Source organism: Rattus norvegicus, chromosome 8 (assembly GCF_036323735.1).
Source record: "Rattus norvegicus strain BN/NHsdMcwi chromosome 8, GRCr8, whole genome shotgun sequence".
In the NCBI taxonomy this organism is placed as follows: Eukaryota; Metazoa; Chordata; class Mammalia; order Rodentia; family Muridae; genus Rattus; species Rattus norvegicus.
This window is the reverse complement of record NC_086026.1, coordinates 128,848,975-128,869,464: the sequence shown is the minus strand read 5'-3', so window position 1 is coordinate 128,869,464 and position 20,490 is coordinate 128,848,975. Positions and strand designations below refer to the sequence as shown.

At 47.3% G+C, this 20,490-nt stretch overlaps 1 protein-coding gene across 1 annotated transcript; it reads left to right on the top strand.

The window, feature by feature from the left end:
- Positions 1–2,436: 2,436 nt before the first annotated feature.
- Mrrf-ps2 (mitochondrial ribosome recycling factor, pseudogene 2) lies at positions 2,437–3,136 on the top strand. The gene has a single exon (XM_063266266.1). It carries the CDS (start codon positions 2,572–2,574, stop codon positions 3,094–3,096), a length of 525 nt encoding a protein of 174 aa, XP_063122336.1. The 5' UTR covers positions 2,437–2,571; the 3' UTR covers positions 3,097–3,136.
- The last annotated feature ends 17,354 nt before the right edge of the window (positions 3,137–20,490 follow it).

Sequence of the window (20,490 nt, the reverse complement as noted above, 5' to 3'; positions counted from 1 at the left end):
CTCAGTTCTAGAATGATTGTGATGGTCTGGCCTCCCCACCAGTGACTGATTCAGGGTACAACAGACTCCACTGCATCAAGGTAGCTGCAACTCTGCGATGACATTCATGTGCAAGGTGCCCCTTGCAGTCACATGGAGACCACATGCCGCTAAGCCCACACTTTTCCTCATGTGGCTTCTGTTCCTCTTGCCTTCCACATTCTCTCAGAATAGCGGGGCACCCATCATCATGTAAAGAGCAGTACACCATGGCCAGTTGTGTCCAGCCATCCTACAAAGTTCATACCCAGGAACCATATGGTTGTCCTGTTAATTAAAGTCAAAGTCTACCATTGTCAGGACAGCCTTCTCGACTCAACGAGAATGGAGGATCTTGGCTGGCAGGGTTTCTCTGACCTTGTCTGGGGAGCTCAACCTCCCCACATGCCTCTACCTGCATAATGTCACATAGCTTTAGTTATATTACAGATTCAACTTCCTTTCTCCAGATAAGAACCCGTTCAGCTAACACCTGAGATTCCTGGAATACTTCCCCCATGCTAATGAGACATTTCAGTCCCTTAGCCTTCAGCCAATGAGCTTTGCCCATCTTGAATGTTTCTATCCCCAAGTCCTCCAAATTATATAAGCTTTGAATCACCCCAAATACAGTTGATCTGCTTTCCCGAAGCTGGTCCGGGTGTCAGCATTTACCATACGTACTCACTGCTCATGGGGCTTCTGTACCCCAGTCCTATATGTACTCACTGCTCACGGGCTTCTGTACGTCCCCACCCCCAGTCTTATACGTACTCACTGCTCACAGGGCTTCTGTACCCCAGTCAAGTCCATCTTCTCTGCTTCCTTTGCCCTTGTGGACCGATATCTGTTGACAGTCCCATGCACAGGGTGTGTCACACCATACAAACAAGGAAACAAAGCAAAGACACTCGGGACTAGACAGACAGCTCAGTGGTTTAGAGTATCTGCTGTTCTTGAAGACTAAACTCTGTTCACACAACCCATCCCAAGTGATTCACAACACCCTGTAACTCCAGCTCCAAGATCTCATGCCATCTTCTAGCCTTCATGGGTAACTGCACTCATATGCACACACACATACATGTACACAGACACACACACACAAGTCACATACACACACTCACAACCACACTCATATACATTCATACACACTCATTCATACACTCATACATATAGTCTCACACACACATTCACACACATACACATACTCATACACAGAATCACACTCACATACATGTATACACACTCATAATACACTCATACAGTCACATACACATTCACACACACATACAGACACTCATACACATGGAGTCACACTCACAAAAATTTATACACATACATATACACACATTCATATACAGGGTCATCCTCACACATTCACATACTCCCCTCTCTCTCTCTCTCTCTCTCTCTCTCTCTCACACACACACACACACACACACACACACACACACACACACACACGCACGCACAGTGTTTTGTTGGGCCACATTCATATACATCCTGGGTGACAGGCAGGAGGCCATGAGCCCAGGGTGGACACACCTGGAGTAGCATCTGCCCCAGGTGGTTTACTGCAGTTTCTCTTGTCTCTTTGGTCCAGTTCTGAGAATCAGACCCCTGTGCAGAAGGAGGAAGAAGAAGGGCAAAGCCAGAGACTAACCTTACTGCATCATCTCTGTTTCATAACCCTCTTCCAACGCAAGGACCACTGTTCCACTTAAAGACACATGGGGAAGGGAGCTTGGGAGGAGAGTCCACAAACTAGAGAAAGTCTGCTTCCTCCAGGAGTCCGGAAAGCCCTCTCTTGGTCCTCAGTTTGGAAGTCAAATGGATACCTGAGTAAAATTAAAGGTATAATCCTCTTGGGTGTTTGAAATCTTAAAATACCTCTGCCCTAATAAGAAATCTTCCCCAGTGGACGGGGTCAGGAGAGGGAATGAACTAACCATCGGTCTGCTCTGCTAATGAAGCCATTGACTTGACAAAAAAATTACTAAGTGGTTAGGGAGTTGGCTGACCGGGTAAAGCAGTTACTGTGCAATGTGAGGGCCTGGGATCCCATCCCCAGAACCCACGTAACACAGGGACATGGTAGTGCGTGTCCAAAATCTCAACACTCCTAGAGAGAGAGGAGAGGAAGGGCCGGGGAGAATTCCTGGAAGCTAGCTGCTGAGCTAGCCTGGGCTACACACCAACAGACAAGAGGCTTTGGATCGGTCCTGCGTGTGTTTCTCTATAATCCCGGCTGTAGCTGTGGCTGCTTCTGAGGATTCTCTCCTGTCGTGGCCTTGGGAATAAGATGCTTTCGCCTACTGCACCCTGCCTTTCGCAGTTACCTGGCTGATTTGAGCAGACCTGTTTCAGAAGTTCCCATGAAGACAGTGTGTGAAAGACAACATGATCATATACAGTACTCAGCCTACCCAGCAGAGCCAGTTCACCATTTTGCAACCAAGAAGGCCAAAGCCAAAGGGAAAGGACAGCCCCAGGCCAGAGTAAACATTAACACTGTCTTGGTTGAGGACATAATCAGCTTGGAAGAGGTGGATGAAGACAATGAAATCTGTGGTGGAAGCACTTAAAGATAATTTCAATAAGACTCTCAACATAAGGACTGCACCAGGATCCCTTGATCATATTACTGTGGTAACTGCTGATGGGAAGCTCCCTCTAAACCAGATTGGCCAGATCTCCGTGAAGTCGCCGCAGCTGATTCTGGTGAATATGGCCAGCTTCCCAGAGTGTACAGCTACAGCTATCAAGGCTATAAGAGAAAGTGGAATGAATCTGAACCCAGAAGTGGAAGGAACACTATTTCGGGTACCCATTCCTAAAGTAAGCAGGGAACACAGAGAAATGCTGGTGAAACCGGCCAAACAGAACACCAACAAAGCCAAAGAAAGTTTACGGAAGGTTCGCACTAATGCAATGAATAAACCGAAGAAGTCAAAGGACAAAACCTCGGAGGACACCATTAGGCTCATCGAGAAGCAGATCAGCCAAATGGCGGACGACACTGTGGCAGAGCTGGACCAGCATCTGGCAGCAAAGACCAAAGAACTTCTTGGATGAAAGTCAGCAGTCGCAGCCGAGCACCGGTGTCTGCTCATGCAGTGGGGGGCAAGCATGTGTGCCCACTGCCCTGACCGTCCATGGGAGGCTGACACTGCTGCTCTCCGTCAGCCACTCAGCTTCCTGTTGGGATGGTCAGGCTTATGGAATCTCTTCCTCGTTTCCTCGCTCTGCTCAGAACCTCCTGGTGTGAAGGCGGAGGACCTTTACTCTGTCAGTGACCCTGACTGTGGTGTCACCGCAAGACTAGGGCCACTGTCAGGCTTAGCAGCTCCTCTCTTCAACACAGGAGCCTCCTTTCAAACTGTGAATCATCCCCAGCCCTTGTGTTAAACTCATTTGGATTAACGTGGGCCTTCAGTCCAACTGCTAATGATCAAGCCTAAATAAATTGGAAAATAACAACCAAAAAAAAAAAAGAGGCTTTGGATCAACATCTGAGGTCGTTCTCCTCTGACTACCACATGCATGCTATGGCTTGTGAGCACCTGTATGTGTGGCCACGAACACAGGCACACACGCGATCACATAATTGAAAATAATAAATATAATATAATATAAGGCAGTATTTGACCCTGACTTCTAATTTTCTTTTGAGTCAGGAGTCTTGCTAAGTAGCCCAGGCTGGCTCACCATCTTACTGCTTCCAACTCCCAAGCACTGGGTGACAGGCTGACCCACACTCAGGTCTAACTTCTGGCTTTTACGGATACTTTAAATGAGACCCTTCCTTCACTGGGGCATTGAGGAATAGCCTGGAGTCTCCCGGAACTGGATCTCTGCCTTCCCATGACACCCTGGCCACCCAGGCAAGATGCACGGAGCTCTGAGTCCATCCCCAAACAGCTTTCATTATGGCTCTCCACGGAGAGAACATCTAAGTTGTCTTGGATGAAGCATTTCTGTGTGCATTAGTGGTCCTTCATTAACAAGACTGGAACAATTAACGTTATCTTGATGAGTGAGCCTAAATTAGCTTTGTAATCTTTGATGCATCTTCCTTCCTGCCAGCAGGAATTTTGGAACTGAGTTTGCGCAGCCCACCGGGCAAGCTTCCACACGGCTGTAGCTGCAAAGTCACACAGTCGCCTTGTTTAAGAAGAAGCAGACACTGCCGAGATTCAAACTCTGAGGGTCACCGCTGTTAGCTCTGATTGGATTGTGGTTGTGACTCGGTTGGCTCATGTGTAAGGCAGGGCTCCCGGTCACACCACCCCCAAACTGTCATCTCACTGAGGACCCCCTCAATCGGCCTTCACTTCACATGGGAATAAAAATGGTGGTCACCTCCCCAGATCAGTAGGTTTGTGAGTTCTCCGAAGCCCAGAGGTGCTTTTACTAAGCCTCCATCCGGGAATCATAGAGTGCCGATCAAGAGGAGGGGAGAGGGAGGTGGGGAGGGGGGAGGGAGAGGCTCATCAAGCCTGAAGGAGATACCAAGCAAAGAGTAATAAGAAATAAACTGAGCAAGTAATGCAGCATGCACTTCACTGAGCACGTGCAACCAGAGGAATGGAAGTGAGGATCGGGAGACAGCAGTAACCGTCGCTTCCTCAGAGACGAGAGACAAGAAGCAAGATACACTGAGGGTTTGGTTTCGTTTCACAGTTTTTAGTGTTCTTCCTCTAGGATCTGGTTTCTGTTTTACTCCTGGGTCAGTCCATAAGCAAAGACTCTAGAGGCCCAGAGAGCATCAGGAGCGTCAGCACCCATCAGCCTGTTCCCCTGGGCCTGGGCATCTTAACCAGTGCTGGACCACAGCCAACACCTGCATCCTTGAGGCTCAGGTCTCCCACTGCGACAGAGCAGGTTCAAAGTGCACGGGAACACGTGAAGAGACTCAGTAACCCCAGTGAGAGGCACCGTCTACACACAGGGCTGCCCAGAGCTCCCGAAGAATTGAACTCAGGTCACGTGACACCGTCACCTCTTACAGGAGCAACTTCGGGAATCGGCTGCCCTTGGTCAGTGCTGGCGGATGAACTAGGACAGGCGTGCCAAGCCTGTGGGGGGCCTGGTGGGCCCCTCGATGCTTAAGTCACCATCCCAGAACAGCCAGTCTTCAAACCGGGGCTCATGAGTTCCAAAGCCTGGCTCATTTGGCCTGGAAAGAGTTCATTTTCCCCAGTCTACTGTTGTGAGTCAGACAAATTGACTCCTCGAGCAGGCATTGCCCTCTCTCGGGGTCAGATAAATGTATTACCCACTATCGAATCAGGAAGGAAGTTGACCGCTCGCCCGGTTCACTCAGCAGACTCCGAGCGGTGATTCATATCCCAAATGTCCTCCCATGGGACGGACATGACTCACAGTGTCTTAGACGGGGTGGCTTCTGAAGCCCTCATTCTGGAGTAGGCTGAGGCAGAGAAGACAGCCATCAGATTTCGGTCACTCACGGGTTATGGGGTAAGGGAGACATGAGGTATGGAAACTTAAGGCTACAGGCAAGCTGACCTGAGTGGTGAGGATACGGAACAGAGAGCCACGAGGGGAGAGAGAGAAAGAGGTAGACAGACCCCCAAAAGCTGCAAATGCCCAGAAGCTTGTTGGAGCTTGCTGTGGGAACATGATGAGTGTGTCCAGGAGCAAAATGGTGACCCTGAGGAAAACACTGTGGCCTGGAGAATGTTGTTCCACCCCCGCCTCACTGTAAATCCAAGGTCAAGTCAATAGACTAGGGCTGTGGTTGGCCAGTGGACCCAGAGGCTGAGAACAAACAAATAAACAAACAAAAGACCACGGAGCGGAAAGAACATGTGCTGGAGGGGACTGTGTGCCCCTCTGCCTGGGTCCATCCCTCCATTACACTACAGAGCCCTTCAGTGTAACGGTCATCTCCAGAACGTGTGCAGGTTTCTATTTTGACCACTCCTACCTAGAACCATCCAGCAATGGGGATGTGGGCAGCTTGGCTCCAGTTTAGTTAGCTGCCACGAGGCAGAATGCACATCCTGCCTGAGGACCACTCTGGCCACAGCACGGTTGGCTTTGGTTTTATTATTACTTGTTTTTTTTATTCTCTCCTGTGTCATACTCGGAAGAATAAACTGTGGTTTATTCAACCCAAACGCTGTGAGCTTCTGAAGTCAACTCATAAAACAGGGACGTTCATCCTACAGCAGGTAGGATTTCCAACAGCAGGTAGAATGTTGGACACATGTATGTGTGTGTCATGTGTGTGCTTTGCTTGTGGTATATGTATACTGTGTGTGTAGCATGTATGTGTGTGTGTGCCGTTTGTGCTGTGTGTATGTGTTATGTTTGTGTGTGTAGTGTGTTTGTATGCTGTGTGTGTATGTGTGTAGTAGGTATGAATGTGCCGGGTGTGTAATGTGTGTGCAGTGTGTGCTTTATATGCTGTGGGGGGGCTGTGTGTGTATTGTGTGTGCTATATATGTGTGTTTTGTGTATGTGCTGTGTATGTGGTCTGTGTGTGCTGTGTATGTGTGTTCTGTGTGTATGTGTGTGTATGTGTGTATGTATGTGTGTGTGTGTGTGAGAGAGAGAGAGAGAGAGAGAGAGAGAGAGAGAGAGAGAGAACCATCTCTCCAGCTCTAGAAACACTTCTGATTAAACAGGGATCCCTGAGAGCAGGGATGTGGCTGAGCGGCTCACACTGCTCCCTCTTGCAGCATCTCTGCCTTTGAGTGTGGACCATGGCAGCATCGAGGCCTGCACTGTAAGTGGCAGCCTTTTGCTCACTCACATCCTCAAAGGTTGCATGGTTGAACACATTTAGAAATACTACCCGAGCACTGGAAAGCATCACACAACATCCACAAGATCTTGTTCATTTCCTTTAGCAAACGGAAAAGGCAGTGTGGGGGCTTCCAAGTCTAAACATTTACAACCATCTCAGGATGGTCGCTCAGTGCTTCCCTAACTGGACATGAAATCTATTCTGTGTCGTCTCTAGCTTTGGAGAAGAAGGGGTCTGCAGGTGAGGGAGGAGAGGAAGAAGTCAATGGGATGCATGTGATCAAAATACATTGTGTAAATATGAAAAGTCAGAATGATATGGAATATCATGTATAATATTATGTATAATCACTTAAACTTAGGCTGAGTGCTTGGTATAAGATCACCTGACCAGCGTGGGGCGGGGCCGTACCTGCTACAGTATCCACTCAGGAGAACTGCCACAGAATGAACAGGAGATGATGTGGAAGAGCTTCCCTGTGTGACCCTAAAGTCTGGGCATAGCCACCACTCGAATCCTGCTATGTGTGTGGTGTGTGGCGTGTGGCGTGTGGCGTGTGGCGTGTGGCGTGTGGCATGTGGACAGGAGCAAATCCTGTCCCCAGAATCAGCAGCCACCATGCCTCAGTGCTGGCTCTGAATAGCTGTTAGGAAGAAAAATGCAGATGAGACTGGCTAATTGCAAATTGCTCCAGCCCGCTTTGATGCCTGCGGTGATAAAGCCAGAGCTTCCCCAGGCAGATCAGTGCTGGCTCCTCCATTCCGGAGCTCAGCTGCCTCCTTGGCAGGGAACCAGGGCCACTGCAGACTCAGAGTGGCGTGCCCACTCTGGGGACATCCGGACGTGTGGGTCTGGCTTGTCTCACTGAAGACACAGCTGCAAGCAGGCATCCTGCACATCTGTTAAGGGTGTGGGCTTAGGACCTTGGCCACTCTTGCAGCCTATTCACAAGGGTCCCCATTGAAGCATCCATCCAAGCAAACCCAGTCAAACATACAGAAGGACTCCTCCATTTTTGGCTACAAATCATTCCTAGCTCCGGGTTAGGAGTTCCCAAGCCTCAATGCCTTCATCTATAAAATGGGAGCACAACTCAGTGCCTAGGTCAAGATCACCTGCCGGAGGAACCATAGCTTACTGTAGAGTGGATCACTGGGAAATGTTACATCTCTGACCATTTTTATATTCAACCCAAGGAAGAGGTTTCGGGGTAAGTTACAGAAAACCAAGCCACCCTAACCCTATCTATTATCTATCAATTATGTATCAATCACCTATCTATTATCTACCTACCTATCTTTCTTGAGAGAAAGAGCTGCCTCTGTAGCCCTAAATAGCAGTTGAGGGTTAGCCTGTGTCTTGGGGTCACTGTTGCTGTGATGAGACACCATGACCAAGAGCAAGCTGGTGAGGAAAGCGTTCATTCGGCTTAGACTCCCACAACACTGTTTACATCACCCAAGGAAGTCAGGACAGGAAGTGAAACAGAGCAGGAACCTGGAGACAGGAGCTGATGCAGAGGCCAGGGAGGGTTGCTGCTTACAGGTTTGCTAATCACAGGTTTGCTAATCACGGCTTCCTCAGCCTGCCTTCTTATAGAACCCAGGACCGTCGCCCCACCCACAGTGGGCTGGACCTCATCTTGTCAATCACTGGTTAAGCAAACATCCTCCAGACTGGCCTACAGCCCGATCTGATGGAGGCATTGACCCAGTTGAGGCTCCCTCCTCTCCAGCGACTGTAGCTGGCATCAAGCTGACGTAAAACGTAAAAAGCTGGCTCAGTATATGAAGGTTTTCCCGTCTCTCTGTGTGTATTTCCCTCCTGTCTGCCTTGTCTTGCCTTGTAGGATGGTTTTGCAGTTGAGTTTCTCTGGAAGGTTTTTGTTTGTTGGTTGGTTGATTGGTTTTGTTTTGGGGTTGTTTTGTTTCGTTTTGTGGAGGTGGGGAGCTTTCACTGGCGCATCATATTCTGCAAGTCTCAGACTCATGTGAGAGCAACAATATTTAAAAGATGATGAAATGGGCCTCGCGGTTATAAAACTGAGCAGTCCATTCAGGGACTCCTTGTCTTTCCAATGTGTGTCTCTGGAGGCCAGGGGAAATAAAAGTTTTCAAGGGAAGCATCACTCCTGATTTAAATCAGCGAAACCCTCAAGACCTCTCTGGTTTACTGCAACATGGACCAGAGAGACTCCATCTCACATCAAGCAGCATCCAGTATTCACCATTCAGTGTACGTGCCAGCCTTCAGAAAAGCAGCCATGCTTCCTACGGCCGAACAGCATCTGCTGAGACCGTCAGGGTCCCCGTTCAGGTGGCAACTGTGGCATGACTTTGGGGCAGACATTGGTCTTTACATCTCCTGGAAAAGTCTTGCAATGGGCTTCCTCCCACAGGGTTCTGCTTCCATGATGCTTTGCAAAGTGCACGGGGTCACATGACCGTGGACTGAGCTCTCAGGGGTCAGGAGCTAAAATAAATAAATATTTTTCTCTTCTAAATTGCTCTAGGTACTTTGGTCACCGTGATCGTGTATATTTTCTCCAAATTACAGAAGTATAATTTATACATCAAAAGCTCGCGGGGGGGGGGGGAGGGACAAGGCAAGTGCAAGTTTTGGACAATGTGTAGAGTGAACCATTACTGAGATTTTCTCTCTTAACTTTACAGTCTTTCTGCAAATAATTGTGAGCAACCTCATCTCACCAGACCCTGGGCTCCCTGCTGAGGAGAAGGAAGTGTCTCCCCTTGGCTGTCTTCGTCCACACTGCTACTTCCGGTTGGGTTTGACCCGTAACGAGGGGTAGCACGGCTTTGAGGAAAGCCTCAGACCAATCTTACAGATTCATCCTGGGACTCACGACACATTAATATGAGGAACTTGGCACAGACCCTCACGCTTGGCGGGCACTCAATCAGCAGGAGCTATTGTTGGGTTTTATGATTCTTTTAACGTTTGCTCTTGTTGGCAATTGCAGCTAATTCTACTCCTGCCTCAGCATCTGCTCCAAGCTTATTTATAAGCACTGACTCTGGACTGGTTAGTTCTTTTGTCAACTTGACACAAGCTAGGGTCGTCTGGAAAGGGCGAATGTCAACTGAAAAACTTCCCTCATCAGATTGGTCTGCAGGCAAATCTGTGGGGCATTTTCTTGATTGATGAATACAGCTGGGCCCAGCCCACTCTGTGACTGTGTGGGGTGCCACCCCTGGACTGGTGGCCCTAAGTTGTATAAAAAAGCAAACCGAGCAAGCGTGGGGAGCAAGCAAGCAAACAGCACTCCTCCATGGCCTCTGCTTCAGCTCCTGCCTCCAGGTTCCTGCCTTGGTTTCCCCCAGCCTGCGTAAGCATTCTGCGTAAGCATTCTGCATAAGTAGCCTGTATTCCAAAGTCACCAGTGTGAATGATTGAAGACCCAATGGGCTACAAGACTGCAGACAGTGGAGAGGCAGATCTGGGATTACACATAGGACCATTTATTCTAAGTGACAGAATTATTATCCCTGATCACAGGGAGACCTGTTGGCTCCTTGCAGTTTGGGTGTGTGTTTAATGAACAGGACAAAGGTGACATTGTGAGAGGGAGTGCCCCTAAAATTATTTCCCAAGCACGTTTCTTCGTGATGCTGTCATGATGCTGCCATAGTTTGGAAGATTGCTATTAGATATCTCTGTTTTTATTACAGCTGTGTCAGGACATCAAAGTGTATTTGGTGTGCCTGGGAATTAATTGATTGATTAATTAATTAATTAATTAATTAGACAAACCATTAAATTGGGAAAATATGACCGATGTTATTCCTTTTCTTATTCTTGTCACACAGTCATCATCTAACAACTTGAGGACACGCGGCCGAGCTACCAGCATGGTGATTAGCTGGACATTCTGGCCTCACTATATCAACCTAGAGCTATGGTCTCAACTGGCAAAGAATGAGAAGGTAACATGAACACAGAACGGAGCCCCGCAGGGATTCCCTGGGTTGATTACTACCTTCAAGCCAAGTGCCTAGTCAGGAATGACTTTAAAAATCAGATTATCCTGTTTGCCAATAATATCAGGCTTGCCAATACCTGAGCACAGGTACAGGAAAATATGAGGATTTCTTGGAAGGCACTACAACATTGTTTTTATTCTAAGCTGGTTGGTCAGCCTGAGAAAACTAGTCAGCAATAAACAGACTCAGACAATGTAGCGACCCCAAGATAACAGCTGCACAGGACGCAGCTAGAACCACCAGGGACGTTCATCCCAGGCCTTGACAGAAACAAACTACCCTTTTGTTTTGTTTTGTCAATTTCAAAATGGATTTGGACTGGTAACAATGTTCACAAACAAACTTAGTAAAGTGCCTGGTATTCACAGTATTGAGTCTCGCCACTAAAGCAAAGCAAAGGGGGTTGAGGGCTAAGAGTACAAGCTGTTCTTCTAAAAGATCCGGGGTTCAGTTCCCAGCACCCACATAGTGACTCATAATGGAGTGAAACTCCAGAGGCTCTTCTGACCTCTGCAGGCACCAAGCACACGTGTGATACACAGACATGCATGCAGGCAAAACATCCCTACACGTAAAAATAAAATAAGTATTATTTTAAAGAGAAAGGAAATATTTTTCTGTTGGCATGGGGAAGCTGAACTTAGGTGTTGCCCTGAGTAAAGAACTCAGACTGTAAAGGATACATTTAGGGTCAGCAAGATGGGTTGGTGGCCATTCTTGCTGCCAACGCTGAGTTTGACCCCTGAGGTCCCACATGCTGGAGAGAAAGCAGATTCTCACGATTTGTCCTCTGATTCTCCACTTGTGCACCACGGCATGCAAGTACCAATACACACGCATATACACAGGCACACACGCATGCACACTAAACATTTGAAAACCTTCTTTTTTTTTGGTTCTTTTTTTTTTTTTTTTTTTCGGAGCTGGGGACCGAACCCAGGGCCTTGCGCTTCCTAGGCAAGCGCTCTACCACTGAGCTAAATCCCCAACCCCTGAAAACCTTCTTTTAAAGTATACATTTATATGAAATCTTAGTAAATGCAAATTGTTGTCTGAGTAGATTAGAATAAAGAGAATTCGTAAGGAGGCTTTGGGTTTGTGCATCAGCCAGTGGGTCATCTCTACAGGCTTGGATTTAAAAAGAAAAACAAAAAAAACCCCTACTTTTAATAAGGGTTCACAAATGCTTCAACACCCCTTCTAGCCCACTGTCCAAAGATAGGGGAGAAAAGATGATAAATAGGACAAGGGGATGTGGGCCTGCTTAGAAGTGGTTCTTTGAGGTAATTCCTGTCTCCATTTGTCAGGATCCAAGCAGTCCTCTTCAGTAGTGTCAGGATGTCAAACATGAATCAGCAGCAGTTGTACAATCCAGCAGAAACCACCAGGCCTCTGCCAAATTGGCCTGAGTCAGCTGGAGCAAGCAGAGCCAGGAGAAGTTCTCTGCTGTGCCTCTCTCAGTGAAGTGAAGATCAGCTAAGACAAAGACTTGAGACCCACAAAGTGTTGCAAGGCTAGCTATGCAAGAGCCCCGTGTCACTGTCCCTTGAATCTCATTTATACTCTCTCCTCAGCAGAACATCATGTGGGTCTGCATCACTGACATATCCAGAAACTTCCACTTCACATCTTCTACCTCTCGTTTTATTTAAAGCAACACATTCTATCCCCCCACGGCCTTATTTTCCTACTAAGATGTAGGGTCACTCACTTGCTCCGTTCTGACACCGTTGTTCTGAATCATTTCAGAATTTGTGATCGTGTGTAACGTTAACTTTCTGGCTGGGGATGAAACGGTCTTCCTTTGTCATGTAGGAAAGGATACTGTTAAATACAAACTTAGAGAGACAGACAGATTATCTGTCTGTCTATTATCTTTCTATCTAGCTACCTATCCCCACTCTGCCATCCACAGTACACACAGCTTGGCTGGCAAGCTCAGACCAGCTCTACCGAACAACTTCCACTGTTCTTGGTGGATCTCCTGTGGTCCTGGATCTCCAAACTCCTGGGGTCTCCACTGCCATGGAGGCTACACTTTTTCTGATGGTCTCTCCTGCTCTGTCTTCAGAGACTCCGCTCCTGCCACGTTGTGCTGAGTCTCAGCTTCTCTCCATGACTCCTTTGACTCTAGAGGGTTCATGTCATCAAAGTCACCTGGGAGACTCTCACACTGCCAAGTTCTGCTGCCAGCATGAGATTTTGCCATGATATCACGGCCACCACCACCACCCCTCACAACCGTGGACCACAGCTTCTGTGTGCTGACCCTGAGGAAATACTTCCCAGGAGATTTATCTCCATGATGCTGGTCTCTGCTTACCATAGCTGATTTCTCGGCTCTAGCTAAGCATCGTTGAGTGACCCGGTAAAGCACAGAAGGCTTCGCTCCACAGATTTGTAGTCAAAAGTAGTACACGAATGTCCCTGCTGGAGTTGTGGCTCTGCCCCGAAACTTCACAAACCAGATCTTATTGTCTGCGTTTCTCTCTGCATTATCTTCCAAGCTCCCAGAGGACATCCTGTTAAGTTGTAAGCACTAAGGGCTTTTTGTGGTAGTTTGAATAAGAATGGCCCCCACATGCTCATAGATTTGAGTGTTTGGTCCCGAGGTGGTAGAGCTGTTTTGGGAAGGATTAGAAGGTGTGGCTTTGTGGTTTCAAAAGCCCATATAGATCCAGTTTCTCCTCTCCTCCTTCTCTCCTTCCTCCATCCATCTGTCCATCCATCTATCCATCCATCTATCCATCCATCCATCCATCCATCCATCCATCCATCCATCCATCATCCAACTATCTATCTCTGCCCCTAACTTTCGAGTAGAACATAGCTCTCAGCTACTGGAAACCATGGACTCACCCTCCGAAACTATAAGCTACCCCTCAGTTAAATGCTTTCTTTTACAAGCTACCTTGGTCTTGGTATCTCTTCACAGTAATAGGGAAGTAACTAAGATGCCTTTTTAACCCAAAGTTCCAAAGATTTCCGCATTCCTTTGCAAAACAGCATGGTCAGGTCTGTCACAGCAACATCCCAATTCCCTGGTACCAATTTCTGTTCTAGTTTGCTTTCCGTTGTGACCAAAGGTGTCCTGTGGGAGGAAAGGATTTACAGGACCACACCATGGCCCACCACTGAGAGAAGTCAGGGCAGGAAAGACCTCAGAGGACACTGCTTACCAGTCTCTTCCTGCTTGTGCTCGGGAGCTTTAACAACCCAGGGCTACCTGCCTAGGAGCAACACCACCCACAGTGGTCTGGGCCTTCCTCCATCAAGTAGCAACCAATAAAATGGCCCACAGGCATGGTGAAGGCCAGTCTGATGGAGGTAATTCTTCAATCAAGACTCCCTCTTCCCAGTCGTGCCACGCCGACAGGATCAGCCACCATCTTGTCTCTCATTCTCTAAGGGTGCTGATACGTACATAATGGTATTATTAATTTTAGCTCAGAAAATTTTCCTTCAAGTATCTAATGACAGATATCGACGGGTAGAAATCACCACAGTACAGACGTGAGAATAAGACAACATTCTCTCTGGCTTCTTTTCCCTCATAAAGCCCAACAAAGCTTTGTTTGCATCTCGACAGCAAGTCATCTCTCCAAAAAACAACCTTCTGATCTCCAAGGTAATGATTCTCCAGCAAACTTTTTTTAAAAACGTATTTGTAGGGCTGGAGACCCAGCTCAGTGGTAAATAGCACTGGCTGCTTTTGCAGAGGACCTGGATTCAGTTCCCAACAAACACGTGGCAGCTCACAACCATCCGTAACTCCAGTTTCAGAGAATCCGATGCCCCTCTCCAGCCTCCAAGGGCACCAGGCACAAATGTAGCCCACAGGCATACATGCAGGTAAGCACACACACATACATGCAGGTAAACACACACACACACACACATACACATATATATAGGTAAACACATACACATACATGTAGGTAAACACACACACATACATGCAGGTAAACACACATACATGCAGGTAAACACACACATACATGTAGGTAAACACACACATACATGTAGGTAAACACACACATACATGCAGGTAAACACACACAATACATGCAGGTAAACAAACACATACATGCAGGTAAACACACATACATGCAGGTAAACACACACATACATGCAGGTAAACACACACATACATGCAGGTAAACACATACACATTAAATAAAATAAATACATCTAAAAATTATTTACTGATCCTTAAACAGGGCCAAGCTAGCAGCCTGGTAAAGGATAAGGATAGGAGGAGAGTTGAGCACATTATTCGCAGGATGCAGGATGCAGGGTGCAGGGTGCAGGGTGCAGGGTGCAGGGTGCAGGGTGCAAAAGGTGCAGCTACGGAGGCTGAAAGCAGGCCATATTGTATGTGTATGTGAGTGTGAGTATGTATACATATATGTGTATGTATGTACATGTATATATGTGTGCCTATTGTGTGTATTCATGTGTGCACTTGAGTATGCTTGTGTGTGTGTATGTGAGTGGGACTGTATATGTGTGTGTGAGTGTGTATACATATATGGGTGTATGTGTATATGTATATGTGTGCCTCTATGTGTGTGTATTCATGTGGGCACTTGAGTATGTTTGTGTATGTGTGTATATGTGTGTGTATTTCTGGGTTTGAGCATGAGTGTATGTGAATGTGTAGATGTATGGGTTGTGTGTGTAATTATTGTGTATAAATGTGTTGCTTGAGTATGAGTGTGTGTGTGTGTGTGTGTGTGTGTGTATGTATACAGTCATGCTTCCATTACACTCACACAAACCTAACTATTCTTGCATAGCAACTGGGCTGTAACAATTATGTTCGTGGGATGGAGATTGGAGATTTGAACAATGATGCTGGGATACTGTGGCGGATGCTGGGAGCTGAGTGGGGGCTACACAGTTGGACTGCCATTGCTCCTGCTGACATATCTGCATTTGATAAAATTAGAATATTTCTATGCTTCTATACCGGGTGTTCAGATGAGACAGATATGCATGATATTAAATGAAGCAGAAACAATAGCGATTGTGCCCTACAGAGGGGCGTGCGTCCGTTAGCAGACCAGACATTAACTGCAGAAGCAGTGTTTCCTTCATTGATTAGATTATTTTAATGTTGACTGAGTGAATAATAACTTTATTGGGAAATTTTAGCCTCCATAAAGAAGAAACATTACCCAAGATCATTTATTTGAGGGAGGATAATGAAATTTTTTTAAAGATTGGATAGAACCGTTAAAAAAAAATCTTTCAATTTCATTTCATTGAGTATATAAAAGGATTAGAATTTTATTTCATTGCCCCCTACATTTTAATTAAGGTTTTATGTTTAATCTTGAGGAAAAGTGTTTTATTTTAGTTTTAAAGACTTATTACTTACCCGATGTATGTGCACATGTGCAGGTGGCCATGGAGGTCTCAAGAAGCCGTCCAGTCCCTTGGGGCTGGTTGTGAGTGGGTGCTGGAACAGAACCCGGGTTCTCTGCAAGAGCAGCAAGCATCCTTCACCACTGAGCCACCTCTCCGCTCTCAAAAAGGCAGTTTTAGATGATGGAGGAGATGCATGCAGAGGCTATTACTTTGGTCGAGGTATAAATACATGAGAGTGAGTGAACATGCCATATACCTCTGGATTATAGTGAGGACCTGGGTGTGTGTAGCAGGACCTGGAAGATTAATACCTCATGATTAAAGCTGTCTGCAGAACATCGGAAGTCTACAAAGGTGAAACTCAAGAGGACACTCAGTCCCCTTCAGGTGGATTCATTAAGAAGATTTAAGTCAAGAGTCTGCCGAGCATAACAGTGCCTCCTGCGAGGGTGTTGAAAGCTGGCCTGGTGGGGGCGGGGCGCTGTGGGCACGGAAGGCTGAATGAAGCTCAATTACAAGCAGAAGGCACCGGTGTGGCTGTGCTGGTAATGCCCGTGGGTCCTTCTTCCAGATAGCCTGGATTACAGCCTTCTCCATTTTTAAGGATCTCAAGACAGTCCAGGTTTGACATGCAGGGTAGTGACATGGTTGGTCATATGCACCTACACCAGGGAAAAACTAAACAGGAAACGTGGGCTGACTGTAAAATCCCAACCTGTCTCCAGTGATGTATTTCTGCCAACAAGGTTCCACCTACTAAAGATTCCACCACCATCTCAAACTCTACCACCAACTGAGGCTCACCAGCCTCTGGGGTATGTTTCACACTGAGACATCCTTATCTGCACTAGGATTTCCTATGCCATGGCTCTCGTGAATCCTGCTTCGTAATGAAGGCCCTGTCAAGTGTCGCAATCGTGCAATGGCGGATGAAATGTACCATCAAATACAGGAAAAAGATATGGTGTGGTGTTTTGAATGCAGAAGTTCATTTTTCATTGAACCTCCTAGGTCCCCAGTTGTTGGTGTGGTTTGGGGAGGTTATGGATCCTTTGGGAGATGGAGGCGCTTGCTGGAAGAAGTGTGTCACTGGGGGTGGGATTTAAGAGCTTATTGGTTCTTCACACTTCCTATCTTGCTCTCTGCTTTTGTGTGTGTGGATGAAGAATGTGAACAGGCAGCTTTCTGCTTCCGTCACCTGTTGCTACACCTTCCCCACAGCTATATCCCTCAGAACCCATAAGCCAAAATACACTCTTTTTCTTTCTTTCTTAAGTTGCTTCTGATCCTGATATTTTTGTCACAGCAACAAAAAACTAATACAAAGGACTTTCTTTTATGACCTTAAAAAACAGAGCATTATCTGGACTTGGTGGCACATGTCTATCACCCCAACCCCAGGGAGACAGAACAGAGAGTGTCAGAACAGCCTGGGTGACGTAACATTCCCAAGCCGACCTGACTACTCAGTGAGATCATGTTTCTGAAAAATCAAGGGCTGGAGACAGAGTTGAGAGGAAGAAAGCTTCCAGCCCAGCAAAGAACAATGAATAATAAAAGTCCACTAAAGACAGCATCAACAAACACTTGTTACAGCCAGAAACAATGTTTCTCTCTGTCACATTCTGTCTGCATAACCAGTCTTGTGTTTCCAGACCTGGGATCGCCTGTCTACTGTTAAGAAAGTTTTCCACTCCTGGGTGACAAGAGAGCTAGGAGGTTGCCTAATGCTTCTTCATTCAGTCTGACAGGTCTCCCCTCACAGAGGTGGGTTATCATCTCCTGAAAGCAGGCAGCCAGGAGCGTGCTCCTTGCAGGAGCAGTAATTAGAGTAGCAGGTGCAGTCCTAGCTGCCAACACTCAGAATTGTCCTTCTGTGCTGTCATTCCCCAGAAGGCACAATTTTTAGCCTGTAGCTTTTATCAGCCTGCAGGCAAGCTGAGGGAAAAAAACAGGGGAAAAGTCACCTATTGACGGTAAAGCAAAACAACTCTGTTTAACTCGTTATAGTGCCGGCAAGGAATTTTAAAAGGGATGGTGGTAAAATCTTCTGATGGACAAGAAAGTGCATAAATATTTTATATGGGTCAAGCCAATTAGTACTCTGAAGATAATAGCATTTTATAGAGGGCCCTGAATTCCGAAGGGCATTTCAATCTGTCCTGCTAGGTAGTCAGTGCCTTAGAAAGAGATGTCAGTGAAGATTGGTTATGTGGTTCTGAGGGTAATGTAGCGGGTTGGGGATGGAAATGAAAGACAGGGAAAAACACATCCCATCGCTGTAGTCTGAAATGAACGTTTACAGAGAGCACTACTTCAGAATGGTTAGAAACTGGGCTTGGAAGTTTATAAAGAGGCACATCCAAGATTGGGGAGTGATGGGCAAGAATCAGTCCACATCCCAGAACAGGTATGACATCATTGGTAATGGTGTTGTGATGGCAGGTTTTGTGTCAGCTTGACACAAGCTAAAGTCATCAGAGAGGAAGGAGCCTCTGTGGTGGAAGTGACTCCATGAGATCCAGCTGTAAAGCATTTTCCTTATAAGTGATCAATGGGGGAGGGCACAGCCCGTGATGGGTGGAGCCATCCCTGGGCCGGTGGTTCTAGGTTCTATAAGAAAGCAGACTGAGCAAGCCAGGGAAGGCAAACCAGTAAATATCCCTCCATGGCCTCTGCACTAGCTCCTGCCTCCAGGTTCCTGCCCTGCTTGAGTTCCTGTCCTGATGTTCTCCAGTGAGGGATTATGATCTGGAAGTGTAAGCCAAATAAACTCTTCCCTCTCCAACTTGCTTTTCAGTCACGTTGTTTCATTGAGGTAATAAAATCCTGAATAAGGCATGGTCTTGTACCATGCCATAGACACTCACTTGCTGATGCACCAGAGGCCACTGTGAGCTCTGCACCATGGGGCATATCCTGTCTCCAGCACCTGTTTCATCCCAGAACTCATTGAAGATGGAGGTGAAGCAGGTGAAGGGTTGAAGTGTGGGTAAGGGTCTCAGAGTTGAGCCCAAGTCATATAAGAGTCTGCAGTTCTGTTTCCGTGGTTTACTTCTCTACCCCCCCCCACCATGTATCCATTGTTCATAAATCATTTGGTATGAGACGGAAAACCATGCCAGGAAGTTTGGTAAGGCAAAGCAGGTTGAGACCTGGAGACTCAGTGGGCACCTTGAGGCTTAGGCGACTCCCAGCTCCCTGTCAGATTCCTGACCTGAAACACGTGCCACGCTCCTCACTTTGGGTCACATAGGCCCAAGACAGAGTTTTCCATGCTGATGAGGTACTGAGAGGCCTGGAGGGCTTAGCCAATAAGCTTCCCTTCCCAGACATTCCTCCCTGCTAAAGGCATTTAATCTTGGTCCACTCTGAGAAGGGGGTATGGTACCTTATGCATCCATTTCCTCCATGAACAGCTAATAAACTATTTAGAACCAGGAACTGTGTCTTTCATCAAGATCCACCTTGGGGAGCCATGGAGAAGGCGTTCCACTACAGAGCAGCAGCTTAATTCTCCCATAGAAGGCCTCTCCGTGCTCCCAGCCACAACCACCGAGCTAAGGACAATCACCCACTGGGACAAGCTGGAGCTCTCCCTTCCCCCCACTTCTGCCCTGGGCTAGATGCCTAGACCCTGTCCACTGGCCCTGACTCCATTCTCAGCTCCTCCTCAACTCCCAGCAGCACATGGGTGTCCAAGAGTCTGAGAACCCCATGGCCCCATCGAAGGCCCAGGGACCCCCAAACCACCTCCAGCTTTCCCATATCTGAGACTGTGCTTTCCCATGCCTGGAATGGTGTCTTGGTGCTACACTTACAGCCCAACACAGTCAAATTCCCCTGTAATTCTGCCTCTCCAAGCAGCTGTGCCCTGGGGTGGGGTGGACTGACAACTGGGGATCAGACAAGCGTCCCTTTGAAAAGAAGATCTTGGACTCTCGATTGCTCACAGGTTCCTACTTAGCAAGCTCTCTTATGCAGCTCAGATCACTTAACTGGGGATGGTGCTACCCATGGGGGGCTGAACTTTCCTACATCAATTAACGCTCATGACTACCTACCAATTTGATCTGTGAAGCCCCTCAGTTGAGACTCCCTTCTCAGATGGCTCCTGGCTGTGTTGATCATTAAAGCCAACTAAACCCCATTTTCCTGTAGCATCCCAGGGCTGGATTTCACTGGCTCTGGTCCCAGGGGTCACGCTCTACTCCTAATCCTGACTCAGGCACAGTTCTGGGGAGCACACCAACTGCCTCCGTTTTGTGTCAGTTTTGTTCTTCCTAGAGAACAGGACCTCCAGGTGGGTGGGCTCAGTAA